Source organism: Equus quagga, chromosome 19 (genome assembly GCF_021613505.1).
Source record: "Equus quagga isolate Etosha38 chromosome 19, UCLA_HA_Equagga_1.0, whole genome shotgun sequence".
In the NCBI taxonomy this organism is placed as follows: domain Eukaryota; kingdom Metazoa; phylum Chordata; class Mammalia; order Perissodactyla; family Equidae; genus Equus; species Equus quagga.
The window spans coordinates 9,628,802-9,651,626 of NC_060285.1; the positions used below are offsets into that span (position 1 = coordinate 9,628,802).

Below are 22,825 nucleotides of genomic sequence, written 5' to 3' on the forward strand. Positions count from 1 at the left end.
GGGGCTGGGTCTCAGGTTCTCCTGTGGTTCCTAAAGCCTCAGGTCACAGGTGCCACCTGCCACTGCTGGGGGAGGAGTAGGTGCTAAGCCACAAGTGTTGTTGCTGGCCCTGCAGTCTCTAGTCACTGGCACCTGCTGGTATGTTTTTAAGACCTCAGATCCAGACACCCTGTCCTTCCTGGGGAAATCCACGTTTTGGTTGCTATTCTCACTGCTGGAGAGACCAGCGCCACTACCAGAGGAGGAGGGAATGGTGCTGGGTCTCTGGCTCTGCTGTGTCCTGGAGCCTCAGGACATGTGTGCCTCCTGCCACTGCCTGGGGGCGGGGGGGCGGGTGCAGGCAGGGCCCAAGCCACAAGTGCTGTGTTTGCCCTTGCAGCCTGTGGTTGCTGGCATGTGCACCAGTGTAAGGATCTTCATTTTGGATCACCACCACCAGGGGAGAGAGAGGGGGCTGCTTCCGTAGTTCCACTGCCTTCTGGAGATCCAGTCTACCCACCTTCAGATATATAGATGGATGGATCGCTCAAGCATTCTGGTGTGCTGCACAGGGAGTCCTTTGTTGGTCGCTGGATGGATGTCTGACTGGTTATAACTTAAGAGGGGAGAGACAAAGAGAATGACTCACTCTGCCATGATGATAACGTCAGAGTATTCTTCTTAGATTCAGGTGGAAGAAAAGGTCCCCATTCTCCTTGCTTCTATTTATCTTTGAACTGGAGGGCCTAGCCATCACGATAAAACAAGTAAGAGAACTTAAAAGCATAAGTATTGAAATGGAAGAAACAAATTTATTTGCAAATGATAGGATTTTCATATAGAAAACTTGAAAAGATCTACAGACATATTAGAAATAATAGAGTTCGAGCAAGATGGCTGGCTATAAGATCAACATATGAAAATAAAGTTGTATTTCTATATATCAGCAACTAACCATGAACGATTTTTTCAAAAATATCATTTATAATAGAAAAAAATCATAATCTACTTAGGAATAAATCTTACAAAAGATATACAAGATCTGTACACTGAAAATTGTAACACTTAATTGAAATAGATTAAAGAAGGTCTATATAAATGAAAAGATATTCCATGTTTGTTTATTGAAATACTCAATAATGTAAATATCTATTCTTTCTGAATTGCGTAGATTGAGTGGAGGGTTTCTCAACTTTGGAACTATTGACATTTTAAGCCAGATAATTCTTTGTCGTGGGGCTGTCCTGTGCAGTGTAGGATATTTAGCATTATCTCTGGCCCCTACCCACTAAATGTTATCAGCACACATCCTTTCCTGTTGTGAGAACCGAAAATGTCTGCAGACATTGCCAAATATCCCCTGGGGGCCAAAATTGCCCCCAGTTGAGATTGAGAATTGCACTGACTCAGTGCAATTACAATCAAAATCCAAAGAGGATTTTTAAAATTGAATTTGATGGGCTGATTCCAAAATTTATCTGGAGGAATCAAAAGGTCAAGAATACCCAAAACATTTCTGAAGAAGAAAAAGGTGGAGGGCTTGCCTTTCTAGATAACAAGACTAAAACAGTAGTAGTCATGACCGTATGGTATTGATGCATGGCCAGGTGCATGGACCAGTGGAACAAACTGTAGAGCCCAGAAAACAGACCTTTGCAATTATGTTATCTTAGTATGTGACAGAGCTGGCATTTCACATTGGTGGGCAAGAGATAAACTACTTAATCATACTGGGGCAATTATTTATCCATATGGAAAAAATGAAATTAGGTCTCTACCTCATATCGTGCACAAAAACAAATTCTCGATGAATTAAAGACTTAAAGGTGAAAAACAAAACTTCAAAATGTTTAGAAGAAAATATAGGAGAATATCTTTTTTACATTGGGATAGGGAAGGATTTCTTAAACATAAACTGAAAAAGTGAAAACTATTTAAAAAAGGGTTTATAAATTTGACTCTTGTGATAGGCAAAATTCTGAGAATAAGCCCCAATGACCCTTGCCTTTATATAATCCCCTCCCCTTTGAATGTGGGTACATTCAGTATAATGAATTATCACTCGTGTGATTATATGTCAAAAAGGAGTATCCGGATTGGCTTAATGAAATCACATGAACCAGAGTTTTCTCCAGCTGACGGCAGAAGAGGAAGTCAGAGGTTCCAAGTGTGAGAAGGATTTGACACACCCTTACTGGCCTGAAGATGAAGTGATAAGGAATGCAAGTGGCTTCTAGAAGCTGAGAGTGACCCTGGCTGCCAGCCAGTAAGGAAATGGGGGCCTTAGTCCTACAACCACAAGGAACTGAGTTCTGCCAACAACCAGAGTGATCTTGGATGTGGATCCTTCCCCAGGGTCTCCCAGTAAGAGTTCAGCTTGGCGGACACTGGTTTTGGTCTTGTGAGACCCAAAGCAGAGAACCCAGTCAAGCCTGCCTGGACTTCTGACCTGCAGATCGGGGACGTAACAAACGGGTGTTGTTTTAAGCCACTAAATTTGTGGTTGTTTTCAGCAGCAATAGAATACTAATAAAACTATATTAAATTTAAGAATTTTCTTTTCATCAAAAAACACCATATAAAAAGTAAAAAAGATAGTTACAAACTAGAAGAAAAATTCCAACACATGTAACTGACAAAGGATTAGTATCCAGAATATACAAAGAATTCCTACAAATCACTAAGAAAAGGACAGCCCAACTGAAAAACAGGAAGGAGATATGGCAAGTATTTCCTAAAAAAGAGGAGGAAGCATGTAAGGCCAAGAAACATATTTTTCAAAATGCTCGACCTTATATTGATATATAGTAGCAACAATTATAAAATGAAATATATGAAAATATGTAATTTACGTAATTTCAAAAACCGTGTAATGCCATATTGTGAGGAATTTCCTTCTGTTCCTGAGCTATATTTTCTTCTCCGTTTGGGATCTATTTTGTATGCCATCTTCCTTTCTCTCTTCCTCTCTTACTTTTGTCTCCCTTTCTCCTTCTCTTCTCTTTTCGTTTTTGTCTACTGGAATGTTTGTTTAGTTGCTGAATCATTTCTTTACATCTTGCTGATGCTTAGGTGGCTCTGACTAGGCACTTGATTTTGAAGGCAGTAGATAGTGGTGGTTAAGCCCTCAGGTTCTGGAGCCATACCTCCTGGATGTGAATCCTGATTCAAATTGTGTGGATTATGTGACCTTAGACACGTTACTTAAACCTTTGTGCTGCAATTTCATCTTCTGTAAAATGAGGATATAATATAGTTCCTATTATACAGTTGTTGTAAGGAGTAAATGGGTTAATATAAGTATAGCACAATAAATTTGATGTTTATTTGCTCAGATACGCTTAGTGATTTCTTGACTCTCCCACTATATCTGAGACCTTGTTTTCTCCACCAAGTTGCAGTTTGTAGGCCATTTCTTATTTTACCCACTTTTCTGCCACAAAGAGGAATGGAAGCTCTCATTAGGCCATGTGCAATCCTGTTTAGAATACCTGGACTCTGCTCCATCTTCTGTGTCTTTTGTACAAGATCCTGCTCATTCTGAGTAGTTGGGAAATGTATCCTGTTCCCATGGGGTGGGGAGATACCCTCGAGCTTCAGATCATCCACCCAATTCAGTAGGAAACTGGCATTCACTTCCATTGAAGTGTTAGCATCTTTATTTACTCACTGTGTTACACTTTTTTTTTTTAGCTAGTTCCACCTCTTCTCAGTCATAAGGAGGGAAAAAAGTATTGTCCATTCAGTTCCCTTTTTTTCCAGACTTGAGGATATTAATGAGAAATCTCAGATTCTTGTCAACTCATCAGTATCACCTTTGGGGGAGAGGGGATGTCCTAGATCTTGTTTCTTTTCTTGGCCACCAGTTCTTTCTTTCTTTTTTTCTTTTAAAAATTACTTTTAGTTATATCTGTTTCCATGTTAGATTGCTGTTGTAAAATTTTTGTATTAGTTTTACTTGGAAAAACGTCTCGTTAAGTATTGGGTGGTGGAAATTCTGTGTCGCAGTTTCACTCCGCTGTCTTAGCCCAGGAGTCAGCCATTGGATGCTTGAACCTGCTTTTGTAGTGGCTGTTTTTCTCCTCGTGCCTGGAGCTGAGCATTTACCACAGTGTGTGGGTTTTCCTGCTTCCCGTTATCCTTAAGTAAGAACTACTGGCAATGTCTCAAAGTTTGGACGCTATTGTTAGTAAAACACTAAAATAAAATTGCCTTAACTCCTTTTTTAAGGTCTCCTGCAACAAAAGTTAGTCCTTACTCACTTTTTCTTATCTACTTATTTCAAATTTAATTTTAAATGTCTGCTCAGACATCTCTGCTTTCTTGTTCTTTATCTTTTTTCCGTTTTCATACTCACACTCTATCTCCTGTCGCTCTGAAGCATTTCTCAGAAGTATATAGCAGCATAGAGGTTGTGTCTGTGTTGGATGCTGTGGTGCGGCCCAAATCCTGCTTCCAGACCAAGGAACTCATTCCCTCCGCTGCTTGGGGGGTTGGCGCCTGAGGGTTTCAGCTGAGTCTCTGGGAATTCCCAACAACTGAAGATAGCCTCTTTGCCCAAGGTCATGCCCCTTTCCTGAGGGGACCTACATCCAACCTGTAGGTATGGGCTAGCTCCCTTGCTCTCGGGCAGGACAACTGTGAAGAGTCATCCCAGCCCCAAAGTTCCTAATAGGATTGGCTGAGGCCTCTGTTGCAACCGAATTACAGTTCAGTTTCTCCCTTGCCCCAATTCTGCCTCCCATGCTCCTCACGGATGTTTCTGAGAGCACCCCCTAATGAATCTCCCTCGTACAAATCTGGGCCTTGGGGTCCGTGTCCTGGGGAACTCAGCCAACAACAGTGGCTTTTCCTCAAGGTTTAAAATATAGGACTATTAGAATATGTGTTTAAATGAAGAAAGAGAATTATAAAGCAGATGGGGAAAAATGTTAACAATTGGTGAATCTGGATGAAGAGTATATGGGAATTCTTTATACTATTCTTGCAAATGTTCTGTAAGTTTGAAATTATTATAAAATGAAAGTTTAAAAAATTAGGACAAATATCAATTACTTGAAGATGCTTAAGTGTAATTATGCTCCAAGACAGTGAAATTGTTAAGGTTCCAAACTCATAATTCTGCAAAAGTTAGATATAAACTTAATCACCTTGAGACTTTATCTTATCAGTTCTTCATTAGTCCACTGAATATATTCTATGATGGATACATTTGTTTATTTTTAAAAATTAATTTTGTTAAATAAACAGCTTAATTTACTTAAATTACACCTGAAAGGACACTGTCAATACATAGCAACAATGTTTATTAGATGTTAAATAACAAATGGAACAATTTGGGAATTTATTCAGTTTATGGAGCATTTCAGTTCCAAAATGTGGTGTTGGCGCAGTCAGTGTCTGATAGTTTGACTGTCAGTTTGATATCTCATCTGAGAACCATCACAGGCTTCCCTAGTTCTGCTTTGTGCTGTTATCTGAGTGGTACAGGCTCAACGAGATCCACAGCTTCTCTCGAGATAGTTTCTACAAAGTCCCTACAACCTTGGTATCTGAGCACTCATCTTCAGATTACTCAAGAGCATCATTTCCTGCAGCATCTTCACTTTTTCCTCTGAGGTTTCTCATTCACATACTAGTTCTCCTTGGCTTGTGACTTCACAGTCTCAATTGATCGATAGCTTATGATACCAAACAGATTTCCACTAAGGAACTGAATGTGTGTTTTCCCCTTCCACTTGCTTATGAAAATCCAGAAATAAATGTTGGGTTATCTTCTCATTTAATTAAGCACACTTCACTTCCAGTGTTCTGCTGTCTGATACTAAAAGAATTTCTAAGTGATTTTCCATAGACTCACTGTATTCTAAGTGCCTTCCTTCTTGCCCCGGTAAGTTTACTTGTATAGGTTATAACATTTTAGCTGTTCTAGGCTAAAGTGCATCTCCAAATATGCAAGATTTTTTTTCTTTCACAATTCTTGCTATTCTTAAGTTTTCCTTACACTTTACTTCAAAATTGACTTGCTGAAATTTTTATTAATCTGCTTCTGTGATGTCTAAAGCTCAAGTCCATATCATCTCAAGGATAGTTCGTCGCTGAATGCTCAGAGTGGTAATATAGTTCCTGATCAGATCACATGAAAGTCCATAGATGATCTACACCTCAAACTACTACTGTTTTCCAGTATTAATTATAAAATCTCCAAGTCCAAAATAAGCTGATTTTAATTATTCATTTTCATGTGAAGTTACAAAAAAATGAAAAGTTAGAACCATAAATGCAAAGTTCTTATTCTTTCTGTGGTATCTTTAGCATATACCATACTTCCTGCTTTTGCCCACGTAGTTTCTTCTGCTTGGAATAATTTTTCCCTCTATATTTATCAGAATCCTAGCCATCCTTCAAAGCCTTGTTCAAATTTTACTTCCTATTTGAGGCTCTTTCCTGATTACTCTGGTGCACAGTGATTTTCTTCTTTCTTAGAATGTCTATTCCTAAAGTTAGTTAATCTAAGAAAGTTTGGCATGTCATTATTCTCCTCTAATCGTTTCCTGTAAGTCTATATGTTAGAGTTAGCTCCCTAGTCAGGCTATGAACTTTGTGAAGGCAAGGACCATGTCTTATACCATTGCTTTTCAAGCTGTTTTTCTTGCATAACCCCTAAAATGATTGTGAAAAATTTATACCCCCTTACACATTTTTAAGTTAACATGTGAAATTTTATCCTAAGCATAAATAACTGCCAAGGATATAATGCAAATATTGACATTAAAGACAAAAGAAAGCAAAACAAAAAAAACCTGTTACATGAGTCTTTTAAGTGTATCTAAAGGAATCTAAATACTGATGTGATTGACACCTGTAGTCATTTATTTGAAAAAAATACACGAAGTCTTCTTTAACTGTTGGAAATTTTATACCATTGCCTTTTCTCCTTGAAGTCATATTTCTATTCCACCTTCCTCAGAGAATTGTATCCTAATAGAAAGTGTTTTTATGCTTGAAATTCTCTCTACATCAAATACGTATATAAATTGAAATTATTTTTCTAAATTTTCTGTGACCAGTGGCTTTAAGTGGTAAAATCTTCCTTCTAGACTGACTTATCATGATAATTATTTTTAGTACACAATTGATCAAAACCAAAACCACATAAATGTATTGTAAATTTTTCTAAATACTTATTAAACATAAAGAATACAGTTTATTGGAAATACACGTTTTTATAAGATACATGGAACTGTGCATTTACCCACATATGAATATTACTTATTGTTAGAAATAAGCAGGGTTCAGCGTAAATTGTTTCTATTTTACATCTTTATAGATGTAAATGCTGAGAAGACTTGTTCACATAAAATTGTATGTGGGAATAGAAGATGTTTTATTATAGCATTGTCAATCAATTCTATGAATTCCTCCCAAGTAATATGCCAAAAATTTTATAGTGATTTATTATAAAAATGTTTTTCATCTCTTGTCAACTTTTAACTTGATTAGGTCTTTTTTCAATATTGTTGAAAGCAAAGGATTGGAAACACCCTACTTAGAAAAAGATTTGTTAAATAGTCATTAGGAGTAATTTACTTTCTCAATTTCTGGGAATAATACCAAAAAGCTTTTGCTAAGATTTATCAAATGACTGTTAATTATGCCTGTTACACTCTAACCCAGTGTCCTCAGAAATTGTGGGAAAAATGAAAACATTAATTGCAATATACCTGTCAATACAATAATTTTTTGAGAAAATGATTTTATTGTGTGATATGCTTTAAATAGATTTTCATCAACTCTTCAGGACTGCGGATTTGGTTCATTCACTTTTTGGAAAGTATTTACTGTATTTACCTAGTTGGCAAAGCCATCCTCACTGTCGAAACAACCAGCCAGATCAGATTTAAACATTCTTTCAGAAAACATCTTACCCTTTATTTATTCAAATAAACCTGTAAACAAACGTCACTCAGGTTGTATTCCCACTCCTGAATTCTTTTCCTAAGACGGATAGCTAAGGCATGGAGCCTTGTCGTAAGTCTGTTGCACTGATGAAATAAGGTGGGTGTCTTCCATGCTTTCTTTGCTGTCCTTTCATGGGACTCTTCCTCAGGAATGACGCATTCTTTGACAATAGTTGGGGGATGAAAAGCATAAGGACATTAAATGAAACTTGTCAAATATCCTGCTCCTCCAAACTGTAATATATCTGAATACCCAACATCCCAGTATGGACCTGAATACCCTATGACTTATGCCATGCTTTGCCATTAAAAGAAATGTGTGTAAGACAGGGTGAACTTTGAAGCTCTAGTTTGGGTTTTTCGTGCCTCCATTATAGAAGGCTTCCCCATACCAGTCTTTTTTACTATTGTTTGGTGCCTTAGAGGTTCTTAGGCTTGCGCCTGAAGGGAAGATGCACCATGACAAGTTGAGCAAAGAATATGTCTGTGTTCGTAAAGTGGGAGAAAATTGATTATGAAAGGGAAGGGGAAAGAACTAGCATGATACTTCTACACAGCTGCATTCTCAGGCAGATCGGCTTTCGGAAAGAACATATATAGAACTTGTGGATCTGGAATTGAGCCCTTTAAAACTATTTATGCCCACCTAGCCCTTGGGAAGTCTAAGTTCCCCCAGTGGTGTGCGTACACCAGCTTGAAGATTCTTATACTTCTGATTGTACCCAATAATATGCTGAAATATAGTTCGTACTAAAATACCTTTGTTTACACAGTAATTAACGTAGGAAGGAAAAGGATATTAAGGCAACAAAAACATTAAATTCGGCAAAAGTATATAAGCAAAAATAGCAGTTTATTTTCATTGGCATGTTCTTTTATGTTTAAATTTTTTAAAATTTTGTTTAAAAGTTTTTATCAAATAGTCTGTACATTTCTGATTAGTTTCCCTTAGAACACGTGAAATTCACACTACAGTAATAAAGTTGTTTTAAATATTAATTAGAATAATTGTGGTTGCCATTCCTACTTTTCTAAAATTTCATTTGAATAATTTTCACACGCTATTTTCTAGACTCTGTTACACCTTATTTTTAAAAAGGTGTTTCAGAAATAAAGCTATAAAATAGAATTGTTTATGGGACAAAGGGCTAGAATTGAAGTTGTATTTTTAAAATGTCTGAACTTGTCAGTTATTATAAAAAGACATATTGAAGTGATTAATATTCATAGGTAACCATTGGCAGATGATATTTATTTTGTAGACAAAATGGATCTTTAGAAGTGGTTAACTTAAAAATTGTGAGCTAATGTAAAAACATTAGTATTTTTGCCAAAGTGAAATCTTAGCTTTATGTTGTTGACAGAAAACGCTTCCAAGGCAGGATTGAAACAACAGCAGTGCCAAGACGCTCAGTTGCCTAGTGGAACTGCGTTGTCCCAGGAGACACTACCCTTCAAGATCAATGCTTGGAAATCAACAGAGGTAAGTCACTGTGGTAGTTTCCTGTCGTGGCTCTTACAAATTACCACCGACTTAGTGCCTTCCAGCAACACAAATGTATAGTCTTACAGATCTGTGGGTTAGAAGTCTGACACAGGTCTCACCAGGCTCAAATCCAGGTGTCCGCAGTGCTGTCGTCCTTTCTGGAGGCCCTGGGGAGAATTCATTTTCTTGCTTTTCCAGCTTCATGTGTTCTGAGAGGAACTGTGCTTGTATTTTAACTTTGTTTTTGGTGTCTTTTGTTATACAAGGTTTTAAATAAGAATAAATTTAAGTTATCAAAGTTTTCTTTCATAGTTTGTGCTTTTAAAAAAATCTTATTTAAGAAATTCTTTTTTATCCTAATATAATAAAGGTCACGTATTTTTTTCTTCTAAATGTTGAAATCCTTATGCCCTCTAGAATTTTACTATATAGTATAAGATAAGGGTCTTATTTTATTTGTACCACTGTGGATGAGCAATGTTTAATTTATTGAACAGTCCATCTTTCTCTACTCATTTTTAAAAACATTTTATTATAAAATAATTATACATAATTATGTATAATTATATAATGTATAATTATGCAATGTATAATTACATAATGTATAATTATATCATGTATAATTACATTACATTGTGTATAATTATTATGTATAATTCATAATAATTATTATGAAATAATTACAGGAAGTTGCAGGCATAGTATAGAGCCTCACATACCCTTTACCCAGCTTCCCCCAGGGTTGACGTCTTCTGTGGCTGTAGTACCATATCAAAACCAGAAATGGGCATTGGTGTGTTACTGCTAACTAGACTGTAGACTTTATTCCGTTTTCAGATTTTTAATTCAGTATTCAGTTTTTTAACCTGCATTTGATTGTGTGTGTATGCATGTGGGCTCTGTGCAATTTTATCTAAAGTATAGATTTGTGTAACCAGCACCAAAATCAAGATACAGAACTGTGCTATCCCCACAAAAGAAGTCTCTCGTGCTATCGACCCTATCTCACCCCCCACAGCCCCATCCGCTGGCAACCACTAATCTTTCCTCCATCTCTATAGTTTTGTTATTTCTAGAATGTTATGTAAATAGACTCAGACAATGTGTAACCTTTCGAGATACATTTTTTTTCACTCAGCATAATTCTCTTGAGATCCATTCAAGTTGTTGCCTGTATCAATAATTCATTCCTTTTTATTGTTAAATACCATCACATTGTATAGATGTATGAGAGTTTATTCAACCATTCACCAACTGAAAGATATTTGGGTGTTTCCGGTTCGGGGCTATTTATGAATAAAGCTGCTGTGAGCATTTGTGTACAGGTTTTTGTATGTTAAGTTTTCATATCTCTGGGATAAATATCTAAGTTTGTATGGTAAGTGCATACTAAGTTTTGTTAAGAGACTGTCCCAATTTCTCTGCATCCTCACCAACTTTTGGTATTGCCGCTATTTTTATTTTAGCTATTTTAATAGGTTTGTAGTGATATCTCATTGTGGTTTTAATTTGTGTTTTCCAAATGGCTAATGATGTTGAACATCTTTTCATGTGCTTATTTGTGTTCATACTCTCATCCATGAAGATGTCCATCTTCTGTTTGCATGACCATGTCTTTAATTTTCACACTTGTATTTTCTCTTTCATTGCTGTGTGTTTGGAGAAGGAAGATATCCCCAAAGTATGACCTTCTAGAACCATCTTGAATGGAAATCTGTGCCACTCAAGACCACATCAAATTATCTCATTCACACATTTGTTTCTCTGTTTTATGTGCATTTCTCCTGCTAGAAGGAAAGCTCCTTGAGAGCAGAGATCTTTTGTCTTATTCGTTACTGAATCTTCAACTGCCAAATTTTTGTTAGTGAATGAATAGTAGATACTCAGTATTAACTTCCTTCTCTTATTTTCCCGAGAACGAGGCTTACTTGGTCTCCTGCTCAGAGGGCTGTGTTTAGTGTTCCCTATCACAATTTCTTTGAGGGAGATTGGAATTATTTCTTGACCTTCTGTTCCCCACTGCTTTCCCCAACCCAGTTAGGTCTTGGATTTACCTGATTTTCTAGCAACTCAGAAAAGTACATAAAATTTAAATTTCACTGTTCCTTAATTGCATACTAGCCCACAGACTGAAAATATGTAGATTGTTTTTAAAGATATGACATTAAGTCAAAGTGATTTTTAAATTTGCAATCAATTTATTTGTTGCTGATGGCTTTTAAGGGAGAAAGTAGACTTGAATAATCTTACATACTTTGGAGTCGACTAAAGACATAAAATGCCACCTCGGTTTTTTTGCATCAGTCTTTAAATTCTTCTTATTGTTTTTTCTTACTTTAGAGGAACCCACTATAACAGATTTACAACATTCCATATCTTATGTCAGTGAGCAAAAAATGGTGCCCTTCTCTTGAAAGAAGTTTAAAGCTGAATTTCCCTTTCTCAAAGCATTACTGCCTTGTAACACTTTTCCATCATTCTATTGACAAGCATCTCCTCTTATTACTGTCAGGAACATTTGATGCAATCTGTGTCCTCTTCAGTAATCTGCTTTTGTTGCAGAAGACAAAACCTACCGAGATGAACAGTAAATCTAATTGTTGTCAAATGTACTGCATCCACATTAAAATTCTCATTTTCTTAATAGAGAATGAGAGAGAAATGATATTGTTGATTGTTGATTGAGAGGTGCTTAAAAATATCTTTTAAAAACTTTAAATAGAAACCTCTTTAACTATTCTCTTTCTACAAATGAAAAAATTATCTAAAAGCAGTAAATAAAATTCTTAACAGATTAGGGCTTTCAGAAGAACAGTGCTTGCTGTGATAATTTCAAAACTAAGGAAAGCCTTTAAATTTATTACACTTAGACATGGATGTGTTTTCTCTCTGTATACTGTCCAGAATTGTTATTATTAAATGTGCTAATTAATAAAGCTATTTGTAGCTTTCCATCACCTCAAAAGACCTTCCTCTTTTTCTATTTGAGGAGATTCAACAATGAGGTTATGATTTTTTTAGTCACAGTTGTTTCCATAGCAACAGATAGGGATGCTATGAATTGGTTCACACAAAATTAAAGCTGACCGAAGCCTTCAGTCTAGTGAGCTACTAAATTGCTCGTGCTAGAAGATAAATGTTTATTTCCTACTGCTTCCGTTTATTATTTTGCTAAATGAAGAGTAAACAATTTTTATCCTTGGGATTATTAGCATATCGTTTATTATATTTGCAAAAATTTGAACTCATCAAAGCTGTTAGAGAAATGGAAATTATCTTTATTCTAATTATGTTAATTCATCATCCCTTTGCCTCTTTTCTGCATCATTGCTTTATGCTTAAAAGTCCTTTTTTTTTTTTTTTTTATTAATGTTATGATGGATTACAAGCTTGTGAAATTTCAGTTGTACATTTTTGTTAGTCATGTTGTGGGTACACCACTTCCCCCTCCGTACCCTCCCCCCACCCCCCCTTTTCCCTGGTAACCACCGATCAGATCTTCTCAATATACTAATTTCCACCTATGAGTGGAGTCATATAGAGTTCGTCTTTCTCTGACTGACTTATTTCGCTTAACATAATGCCCTCGAGGTCCATCCACATTGTTGTGAATGGGCCAATTTCGTCTTTTTTTATGGCTGAGTAGTATTCCATTGTGTATATATACCACATCTTCTTTATCCAATCATCAGTTTCTGGGCATGTAGGCTGGTTCCACGTCTTGGCTATTGTAAATAATGCTGCGATGAACATAGGGGTGCAGCGGACTCTTGAGATATCTGATATCAGGTTCTTAGGATAGATACCCAGTAATGGGATGGCTGGGTCATAGGGTATTTCTATTTTTAACTTTTTGAGAAATCTCCATACTGTTTTCCATAGTGGCTGTACCAGTTTGCATTCCCACCAACAGTGTATGAGGGTTCCTCTTTCTCCACAACCTCTCCAACATTTGTCGTTCTTGGTTTTGGATGTTTTTGCCAATCTAACGGGGGTAAGGTGATATCTTAGTGTAGTTTTGATTTGCATTTCCCTGATGATTAGCGATGATGAACATCTTTTCATGTGTCTATTGGCCATATTCATATCTTCTTTTGAGAAATGTCTGTTCATGTCCTCTGCCCATTTTTTGATCGGGTTGTTTGTTTTTTTGTTGTTAAGCAGTGTGAGTTCTTTGTATATTATGGAGATTAACCCTTTGTCGGATAAGTGGCTTGTAAATATTTTTTCCCAATTAGTGAGCTGTTTTTTTGTTTCAATTCTGTTTTCCCTTGCCTTGAAGAAGCTCTTTAGTCTGATGAAGTCCCATTTGTTTATTCTTTCTATTGTTTCCCTCAACTGAGGAGTTACAGTGTCCGAAAAGATTCTTTTGAAACTGATGTCAAAGAGTGTACTGCCTATATTCTCTTCCAAAAGACTTATTGTCTCAGGCCTAATCTTTAGGTCTTTGATCCATGTTGAGTTTATTTTGGTGTGTGGTGAAAAAGAATGGTCGATTTTCAGTCTTTTGCATGTGGCTGTCCAGTTTTCCCAGCACCATTTGTTGAAGAGACTTTCTTTTCTCCATTGTAGGCCCTCTGCTCCTTTGTCGAAGATTAGCTGTCCATAGATGTGTGGTTTTATCTCTGGGCTTTCAATTCTGTTCCATTGATCTGTGGACCTGTTTTTGTACCAGTACCATGCTGTTTTGATCACTGTAGCTTTGTAGTATGTTTTGAAATCGGGGATTGTGATTCCGCCGGCTTTGTTTTTCTTGCTCAAGATTGCTTTAGCAATTCGTGGTCTTTTGTTCCCCCATATGAATTTTAGGATTGTTTGTTCAATTTCTGTGAAGAATGTTCTGGGGATTCTGATTGGGATAGCATTGAATCTGTATATTGCTTTAGGTAGTATGGACATTTTAACTATGTTTATTCTTCCAATCCATGTGCAAGGAATGTCTTTCCATCTCTTTATGTCATCGTCAATTTCTTTCAAGAAAGTCTTGTAGTTTTCATTGTATAGATCCTTCACTTCCTTGGTTAAGTTTATCCCAAGGTATTTTATTCTTTTCGTTGCGATTGTGAATGGGATAGAGTTCTTGAGTTCTTTTTCTGTTAGTTTATTGTTAGTGTATAGAAATGCTACTGATTTATGCACGTTAATTTTATACCCTGCTACTTTGCTGTAGTTGTTGATTATTTCTAATAGTTTTTCTGAGGATTCTTTGGGGTTTTCTATGTATAAGATCATGTCGTCTGCAAACAACGCGAGTTTTACTTCTTCGTTACCTATTTGGATTCCTTTTATTTTTTTTTCCTGCCGAATTGCTCTGGCCAGCACCTCCAGTACTATGTTGAATAGGAGTGGTGAAAGTGGGCACCCTTGTCTTGTTCCTGTCCTCAGAGGGATGGCTTTCAGCTTTTGTCCATTGAGTATGATGTTGGCTGTGGGTCTATCATATATGGCCTTTATTATGTTGATGTACTTTCCTTCTATACCCATTTTACTGAGGGTTTTTATCATAAATGGGTGTTGGATCTTGTCGAATGCTTTCTCTGCGTCTATTGAGATGATCATGTGGTTTTTGTTTTTCATTTTGTTGATGTAGTGTATCACGTTGATTGACTTGCGGATGTTGAACCATCCCTGTGTCCCTGGTATAAATCCCACTTGATCATGGTGTATAATCTTTTTGATGTATTGCTGTAATCGGTTTGCCAAAATTTTGTTGAGGATTTTTGCATCTATGTTCATCAGTGATATCGGCCTGTAGTTCTCCTTCTTTGTGTTGTCCTTGTCAGGTTTGGGGATCAGAGTGATGTTGGCTTCATAGAATGTGTTAGGGAGTTCTCCATCTTTCTCAATTTTCTGGAACAGTTTGAGGAGAATAGGTATTAAGTCTTCTTTGAATGTTTGGTAGAATTCTCCAGAGAAGCCGTCTGGTCCTGGACTCTTGTTTTTGGGGTTAAAAGTCCTTTTTTATTTTCATGTTTATACTTTGCTTCTTTTTAAATTGAAAAAGACATTGAAAAAAGTTTAAACAATATGAAAGGGTAAAAAGTGAGAAACCAAGTTTCTTCTTACTTCTCTATACTCCTTCACTTCCTTTCCTCAGAGGCAACTATTGCTAACAATTTTTTACGAATTTTTGGGGGAAATTTTCTGTGTCCCTACATTTCTTTTACCTAAATGGATTCATTCCATATCTTCAGCATGCTTTGAATTAAACAATGTATCTTGAACATCTTTCTGTATAATAAATGCAGTCATTCAGTGTATATTGCTCCAAAATATGCTTTCTCACTAAACTATATATTATGGACATGTTTCTATAACAGTAGATATGGCTGTGCTGTATTCTTGATGTATAAATGAATCTTTATTTATTTAACTGTTTCCTGTTGGTAATCATTTAGAGATTTTTCATGTTTTTGTCTATTAAAAGCAATGTTGCAATAACAACTCTTGTACATATATTTTTATGATGCTGTCCCAGAAGTGGAATTGCTGAAAGGTTATATTTATTTTTAGTTTTGAAAAGTACTGCCAAATTGTCCTCCTAAAAGTTGTACAATTTATAGCCACCAAAAGTGTATGCCCTCATCTTTGCGAATACTGAGTATTGTCAACTTTTTGTCAGTGTGAGAGGTAGAAAAATTTTCTTTTGTTTTATTGTGATTGTATGTAATATTGGGCAACTTTTCGTGTGTTCATTGGGAATTTGTGTTTCTTTTTATTATTAATGCTATTTATCCCCTTTGCTCATTTTCCTGTTTGGTTTCTCATCTTTTTCTTATCAGTTTCTAAGAGCTATATGTCTATTAACAATCAGACCATTGTCTGGTTCTTTATCATTTTCAGTTTTTTATTTGATTTTTTATTTTATTTATGGCTTTCTTTTTTTGCCTTCCTAAAGGAAAAGCACACTTCTCCTCTTGTGTTTCTTCTTTATTCTCACACTGCCATCGCACTTTACTGCTGACACCAGAGGTCTGGGTTTTCCACACATCAAGCGGTTCTCTGATACCAGCTGGGTGTCTGTTTTGACACTATCTGCCTGGAGATAGCATCAGATCCCACAGGTTAGGGGCCTCGTCCGCACAACTTCCCTTTCCCTAGCCCCCACTTCTGCTGCTGATTGCAAGTCCCAGGTCGTCACCTGTACTTCTGACCAAGCGCTGTAAATCACGGTTCTCATGACCCCCTCCTTGGGTTTGATCATTTGCTAGAACAGCTCACGGAAACACTTGCTTATATTTACTGTTTATTACATGCTAAAGCATATGATAAAGGATACAGATGAACAGCCAGATGAAGAAATACGTAGGGTGAGCTCCAGAAGGGTCCCGAGTGCAGGAGTTTCTGTCCCCATGAAGTTGGAGTGTGTCACCCTCCTGGCATGTAGATGTATTCACCAACCCAGAAGCTCTTCAGACCCTGTACTTTTGGGGATTTTTATGGAGGCTTCATCATGTACACATGATTGATGATTAACTCAGTCTCCAGCCCCTCTCCCCTTCCTGGAGGCTGAGGGGTAGGGCTTAAAGTTTCAAGCTTCTAATCATGGCTTGATCTTTCTGGGGACCAACCCCATCCTGGAGCTTTCCAGGAGCCCACACAGAGTCACCTCATTAGAACAAAAGACACTCCTGTCACCCAGGAAATTCCAAAGGATTTAGGAGCTCCGTGTTGAGAAATGGGATCAAAGACAAAATATGAGAACAAAAAATGCTCCTAGTGCTTGTAGCACTTAGGAAATTGCAAGAGTTTTAGTTTTGCCAGGAACCATGGGCAAAGACCAAATATATATTTCTTACTATAAATCACAATATCATAGCCTTATGGAAGTCTTTAATTTTTGTGTCAAATTTGCCTGTCTTTCCTTTATGGTTTCTAGATTTTAAATCATTGTGAGAAAGACCTTCCCTAGTCTAAGTCTTTTGTTTTTTTTAAAGATTGGCACCTGAGCTAACAACTGTTGCCAATCTTCTTTTTTTTTTTTTATTGCTTTTTCTCCCTAAATCCCCCCAGTATGTAGTTGTATATCTTGGTTGTGGGTCCTTCTGGTTGTGGTATGTGGGATGCCTCCTCAACATGGCCTGATGAGTGGCGCCATGTCTGCACCCAGGATTGGCACCGGCGAAACCCTGGGCCGCCAAAGTGGAGTGTGCCAACTTAAGCACTCAGCCATGAGGCCGGCCCCAGTCTAAGTCTTTGTAAAATGTCACCCTGGCTTTTTATTTTTAGGTCAGTTTTAGGTTCCCAGCAAAACTCAGTGGAAGGTAAGAGATTTCCCCATAAACCCCTTCCCCTCCCCCCACTATCAACATCCACACCAGAGTGGTACATTTATTAAAATCAATGAACCTAAATTAACACTTCCTTATCACCCAAAGACCACCGTTTACATTAGGGTTCACTCTTGGTGTTGTATATTCTATGGGTTTGACAAATGCGTATTGATATGTATCTACCATTATAGTATAGAGAATAGTTTCATTGCACTAAAAATCCTCTGTGCTCCATCTGTTCATTCCTCCCTCCTCGTTAACCCCTGGCAACCACTGGTCCTTTTACTGTCTCTGTAGTTTTGCCTTTTCCAGAATGTCATATAGTAATCATACAGTATGTAGCCTCTTCAGGCTGGCTTCTTTCATTTAGTAATATGCATTTAAGATTCCTCCATGTCTTTTCATGGCTTGATACCTCATTTCTTCTTAATGCTGAATAATATGCTGTTGTCTGCATGTACCATAGTTTATTAATCCATTAACCTACTGAAGGACATTTTGGTTGCTTCAACTTTTGGCAGTTATGAATAAAGCTACTGTAAACAATCGTGTGTGAGTTTTTGTGTGGACATAAGTTTTCAGCTCCTTTGGGTAAATGCCAAGAAGTGTATTTGCTGGTTGTATGTTAAGAGCATGTTTAGTGTTATAAGAAACTACCCTAGCTCTTTTATGCTTTAATTTAAAATATTTATTTAAATGTTATCAAGAATTTGTTTTGATGAATGGAGAGCGTTAGAAATTCACTTTTTAAATTTTATTTTCACAAATGATAATCAGTTGTCTCAATGTCATTTGTTGAATAACCTATCTTTTTCCCGTTGATTTGAATTGTAGCTTCGATCACATAATAAATTCCCATTTATATTTGGGTCTATTCCTGGATTTTCCATTTGTTTGTATTAAAGCACTAATATGTAAAGATAAGCCATAATGTTAAAAAAAAAAGAAAGGTTTCTTATAAGATGACAGAGGGAATAAGATGCAAAGGAGGAATAGATGCTAGATTTCTTTGATTATACCTTGTTTTTAAATTTGTCATTGGAATCCTGGGAATATTTTGCATAATTATAAAACAAAATTAAAGTAAAAAAGGTAAAATAAAGTTAACAAACGTACCTTGCATTCCTTCAGCTGGTGTTTTTATTCTGAGGTGTTGATATTTTTTATTTGAGACTATTGTGAGTATAATGTGGGTGAATCAAATGAATAATCATGTGATGCTCTGTTTGTATCATCTTTGGTGTCCTTGAGAACTGGGATTCTCAGCACGAGAGAAAGGAGATATGGACGTGAGATAGAAAAGCTTGTCATAACCCAACAGACTTGAATTGAATTGGAAGTATATCACTGTAAACTCATGATGAATTTTACCTTGAAGTTTTTTGGAAATAAACAAACTTCTAAATTACCCATAGGTCAAAGAGGAAGTCTCAGAGGAAATTTAAAAATACATAGAACTGAATAAGAAGGCACAACATATTGAAAATATATGAGACATAGCTAAAGTATTAGTGAGAAGGTAATTTACGGCATCAAATGCTAACATTAGAAAAGGGGAAAGGTCTAAAATCAATAATCTAAATTCCTTCTTCAGAGAACTAAGAAAAGCAAAATAAACCTACAGGAAACAGAAGAAAGGAAATAATAAAGAGCAGAAATCAATGAAATTGAAAACAGTTAACAGAGAAAATGAATGACACAAAAAGCCAGTTCTTTGAAAAATGTAAAATTGATAAACCTCTAGCAAGACTGACAAAGATAAACAGAGAAGACCCAAATCACCAATATCAGGATGAAATGGGATATCACAGCAGTGCCTGTAGCCGCAAAAGGACAATAAGGAATTACTACCAACAACTTTATGCTCATAAATTTGACAATTTAGAAGAAATAGAACAATTTCTCAGAACGCACAAATTACCAAAATTCAATCAAGATGAAATAGAACCTGAATAGTCCTATAACCATTAAAAAAAATTGAATTTGTAGTACAAGTCTCCTGAAAAAGAAATCTCAAGGTCCAGATGGTTCTATTGGAGAATATTACCAAACATTTAAAGAAGAATTAACACGACTTTTACACCATGTCTTCCAGAAAATAGGAGGGAACACTTCCCAATTCATTTTAGGAGGCAAGTATTACCCTGCCACCAACACCAGACAAAGACAAGACAGAAAAAGAAAATACAGACCATTATCGCTCATGAAATTAGGTGCAAAAATCCTCAAAAAAAACCCCAAAAACTAAAACCTATCAAGTTGAATCCAGCAATGTATAAAAAGAATTATACACCAGGACCAGATGGGGTTTAATTCGGGGATGGAATGCTGTTTGACATTTGAAAATCAATCAATGTAATTCATCATATCAACAAATGAAAGAAGAAAAGTCGCAGGATTATGTCAATGGATGCAGAAAAGCATTTGACAAAATTTAGTACCCATTTATGATTAAAACTCGCAGCAAACTAGAAATAGAAGGGAATTTCCTTAAAGTGGCAAAGATCATCTATACAAAACATACAACTAGTATTGCACTTAATGGTGAACGCTTTCCCTCTAGGATCAAGAACAAGGCAAGGACTCTTATTCAACATAGTACTGAAAGTTCTAGCTACTGCAATAAGGCAGGAAAAAGCATGCAAAATGTAAAGGAAGAAATCAAACCGTCCTTATTTACGCATGACACGATTGTTTAGAAAATCTCAAGGAAATGACAAAAGCAAACCTCATATAAATGGTAAGTGAATTCGGCGAGGTTGTAGGACACAAGATCAACATACATAAATCAATTGCATCTCTATATACTAACAGTGGACATGCAGAAATTGAAATTAAGATATATGCTATTTATAATCACTAACCCAAAACGAAATCCTTAGGTGTAATTGTAACAAAACATGTATAGGATCAGTATGCTGAAAATTATAAAATAATGATGAAAGAAATTAAAGGCCAGTCCATTAAATACACACCATTTTCATGGATTGGAAGCCTCAACATAATAAAGATGTCCTACTGAAGATACCCCTAATTACTCTCTAGGTTTAATGGAATTCCTATCAAGATTCCAGCAAAATCTTTTTGAGACATAGGTAATAAGCTTATTCTAAAATTTATATGGAAAGGCAAAGGCCCTAGACTAGCTAAAACCATCTTGACAAAGAAGAGAAAAGTGGGAGTAATCGCTTTTCCTGATATTAAAGCCCACTGCATAGCTACCGTAATCAAGAGAGTGTGGTGTTGGTGGAGAGAGACACTTACGTCAATGGAACAGAATAGAGAACCAAGAAACAGACCCCACAAATAAGGCCAACTGACTTTTGACAAAGATGAAAAAGGGGGCCTGCCCCGTGGCGTAGTGGTTAAGTTCATGCGCTCTGCTTTGGCGGCTCAGGGTTTGCAGGTTGGGATCCTGGGCGTGGACCTGGCACTCTTCCTCAAGCTATGCTGTGGCGACATCCCACATAAAATAGAGGAAGGATTGGCACAGATGTTAGCTCAGGGACAATCTTCCTCAAGTAAAAAGAGGAAGATTGGCAACAGATGTTTGCTCAAGGCCAATCCTCACAAACAAGCAGACAAAAAAGATGAAAAAGAAATTCAGTGGAGGAAGGATAGCTTTTTCAACAAATGTTAGTGGAGCAACTGGACAAAACCATGAACCTCAACTTAAACCTGATACAGAAATTCACTCCAAATGGGTCACAGACTTAAATGTAAAATGTAAAACTATGAAACTTTTAAGAAATATTGGAGAAAAATCTTTGGGATCTAGGCCTGGCCAAAAACATGATCCCTAAAACAAAGAAAATAATGTCAGACCTCATCACAATTAAAAACTTTTGTTCTGTGAAAGATCCTGTTAAGAGGATGGAAAGATAAGCTACAAACTGGAAGAAAATATTTGCAACACATATCCAGCAAAGGACTAATGTTTGGAGCATATAAAGAACTCTCAAAACTCAACAGTTAAAAACCAAACAATCCAATTAGAAAATGAGGGAATGATATGAACAATCGCTTCAGCAGATACAGATGGCAAATAAGCACATGAAAAGATGTTCGATGACATGAGCCATCGGGAATATGTAATTTAAACACACAATAAAATACAAAAATGGCTAAAATAAAAAGTAGTGACAACACCAAATGCTGGTGAGCATGCGGAGAAATTGGATCACTCACGTATTACTGGTAGGAATGTAAAATGGCACAGCTATTCTGGTAAACAATTTGGCAGTTTCTTATAAAACTAAACATACAACTACCATATGATCCAGCAATTAAAATCTTAGACATTTATCTCAGCGATATGAAAACTTATTTTCATACAAAAACCTGTACACAGTGTTCATAGCAGCTTTGTAATAACTAAAATCTGGAAACAACCCAGATGTCCTGTAATGGGTTAAACAAATTGTGATACATTTGTACTATGGATACTACTTGGCAATAAAAAGGAACAAACTGTTGATACATGCAACAACTGCATGAATCTTCAGGAATTATGCCAAATGAAGGAAGCCAATCCCAAAAGGTTCCATCCTGTATAATTACACTTATATAACATTCTTCAAATGTCAGAATTTTAGAAATGGAGAAGAGATTAGCACTTGTGGAGGGGCAGGGTTTGGTAGTAAAGAGGCATCAGGAAGAATCCTTGTAGTGATGCAAATGTTCCACATCTTGACCATATCAGCGTCAATGTCCTGGATGTGATATTGTACTATAATTTTGCACGATGTTACCTTTAGAGGAAACTGGGTAAAGGACACACAGGATCCCTCTGTATTATTTCTTAGCACTGAATGTGACTCTACAATGATTTCAAAATAAAAATTGAGTTACGAAAAGTGGCAAATCACTTGGACAATAGTGTGGCAGCTTCTAATAGGGCTAAAAATAAAGCTCTTCTGTGACCTAGCCATTCTACTCCTGTGTAAATACCCAGGAGTAAGGAGCGCATTTGTCCACAAAAAGATTTGTAGGAGAATGTTCGTAGTAGCTTCATTCTTAATAGCTGAAATTTGGAAACAACCCAAATGTCCATATGCTGGAGAATGGATATACAAATTGTGATATATTTACACAACGGAATACTTCTTATCCTCCCAAAAAGAACT

General features: G+C 36.5%; 1 protein-coding gene across 5 annotated transcripts in view; it reads left to right on the plus strand.

The window, feature by feature from the left end:
• The window catches only part of ENTHD1 (ENTH domain containing 1), a 155,385-nt gene that overhangs the window by 86,491 nt on the left and 46,069 nt on the right, over nt 1-22,825 (plus strand). For all 5 annotated transcript variants that reach the window (XM_046646577.1, XM_046646579.1, XM_046646581.1 and 2 more), the window contains one exon: nt 9,305-9,423. In XM_046646577.1, the coding sequence (XP_046502533.1) occupies nt 9,305-9,423 (119 nt within the window). The remainder of the gene's footprint in view (nt 1-9,304; nt 9,424-22,825) is intronic.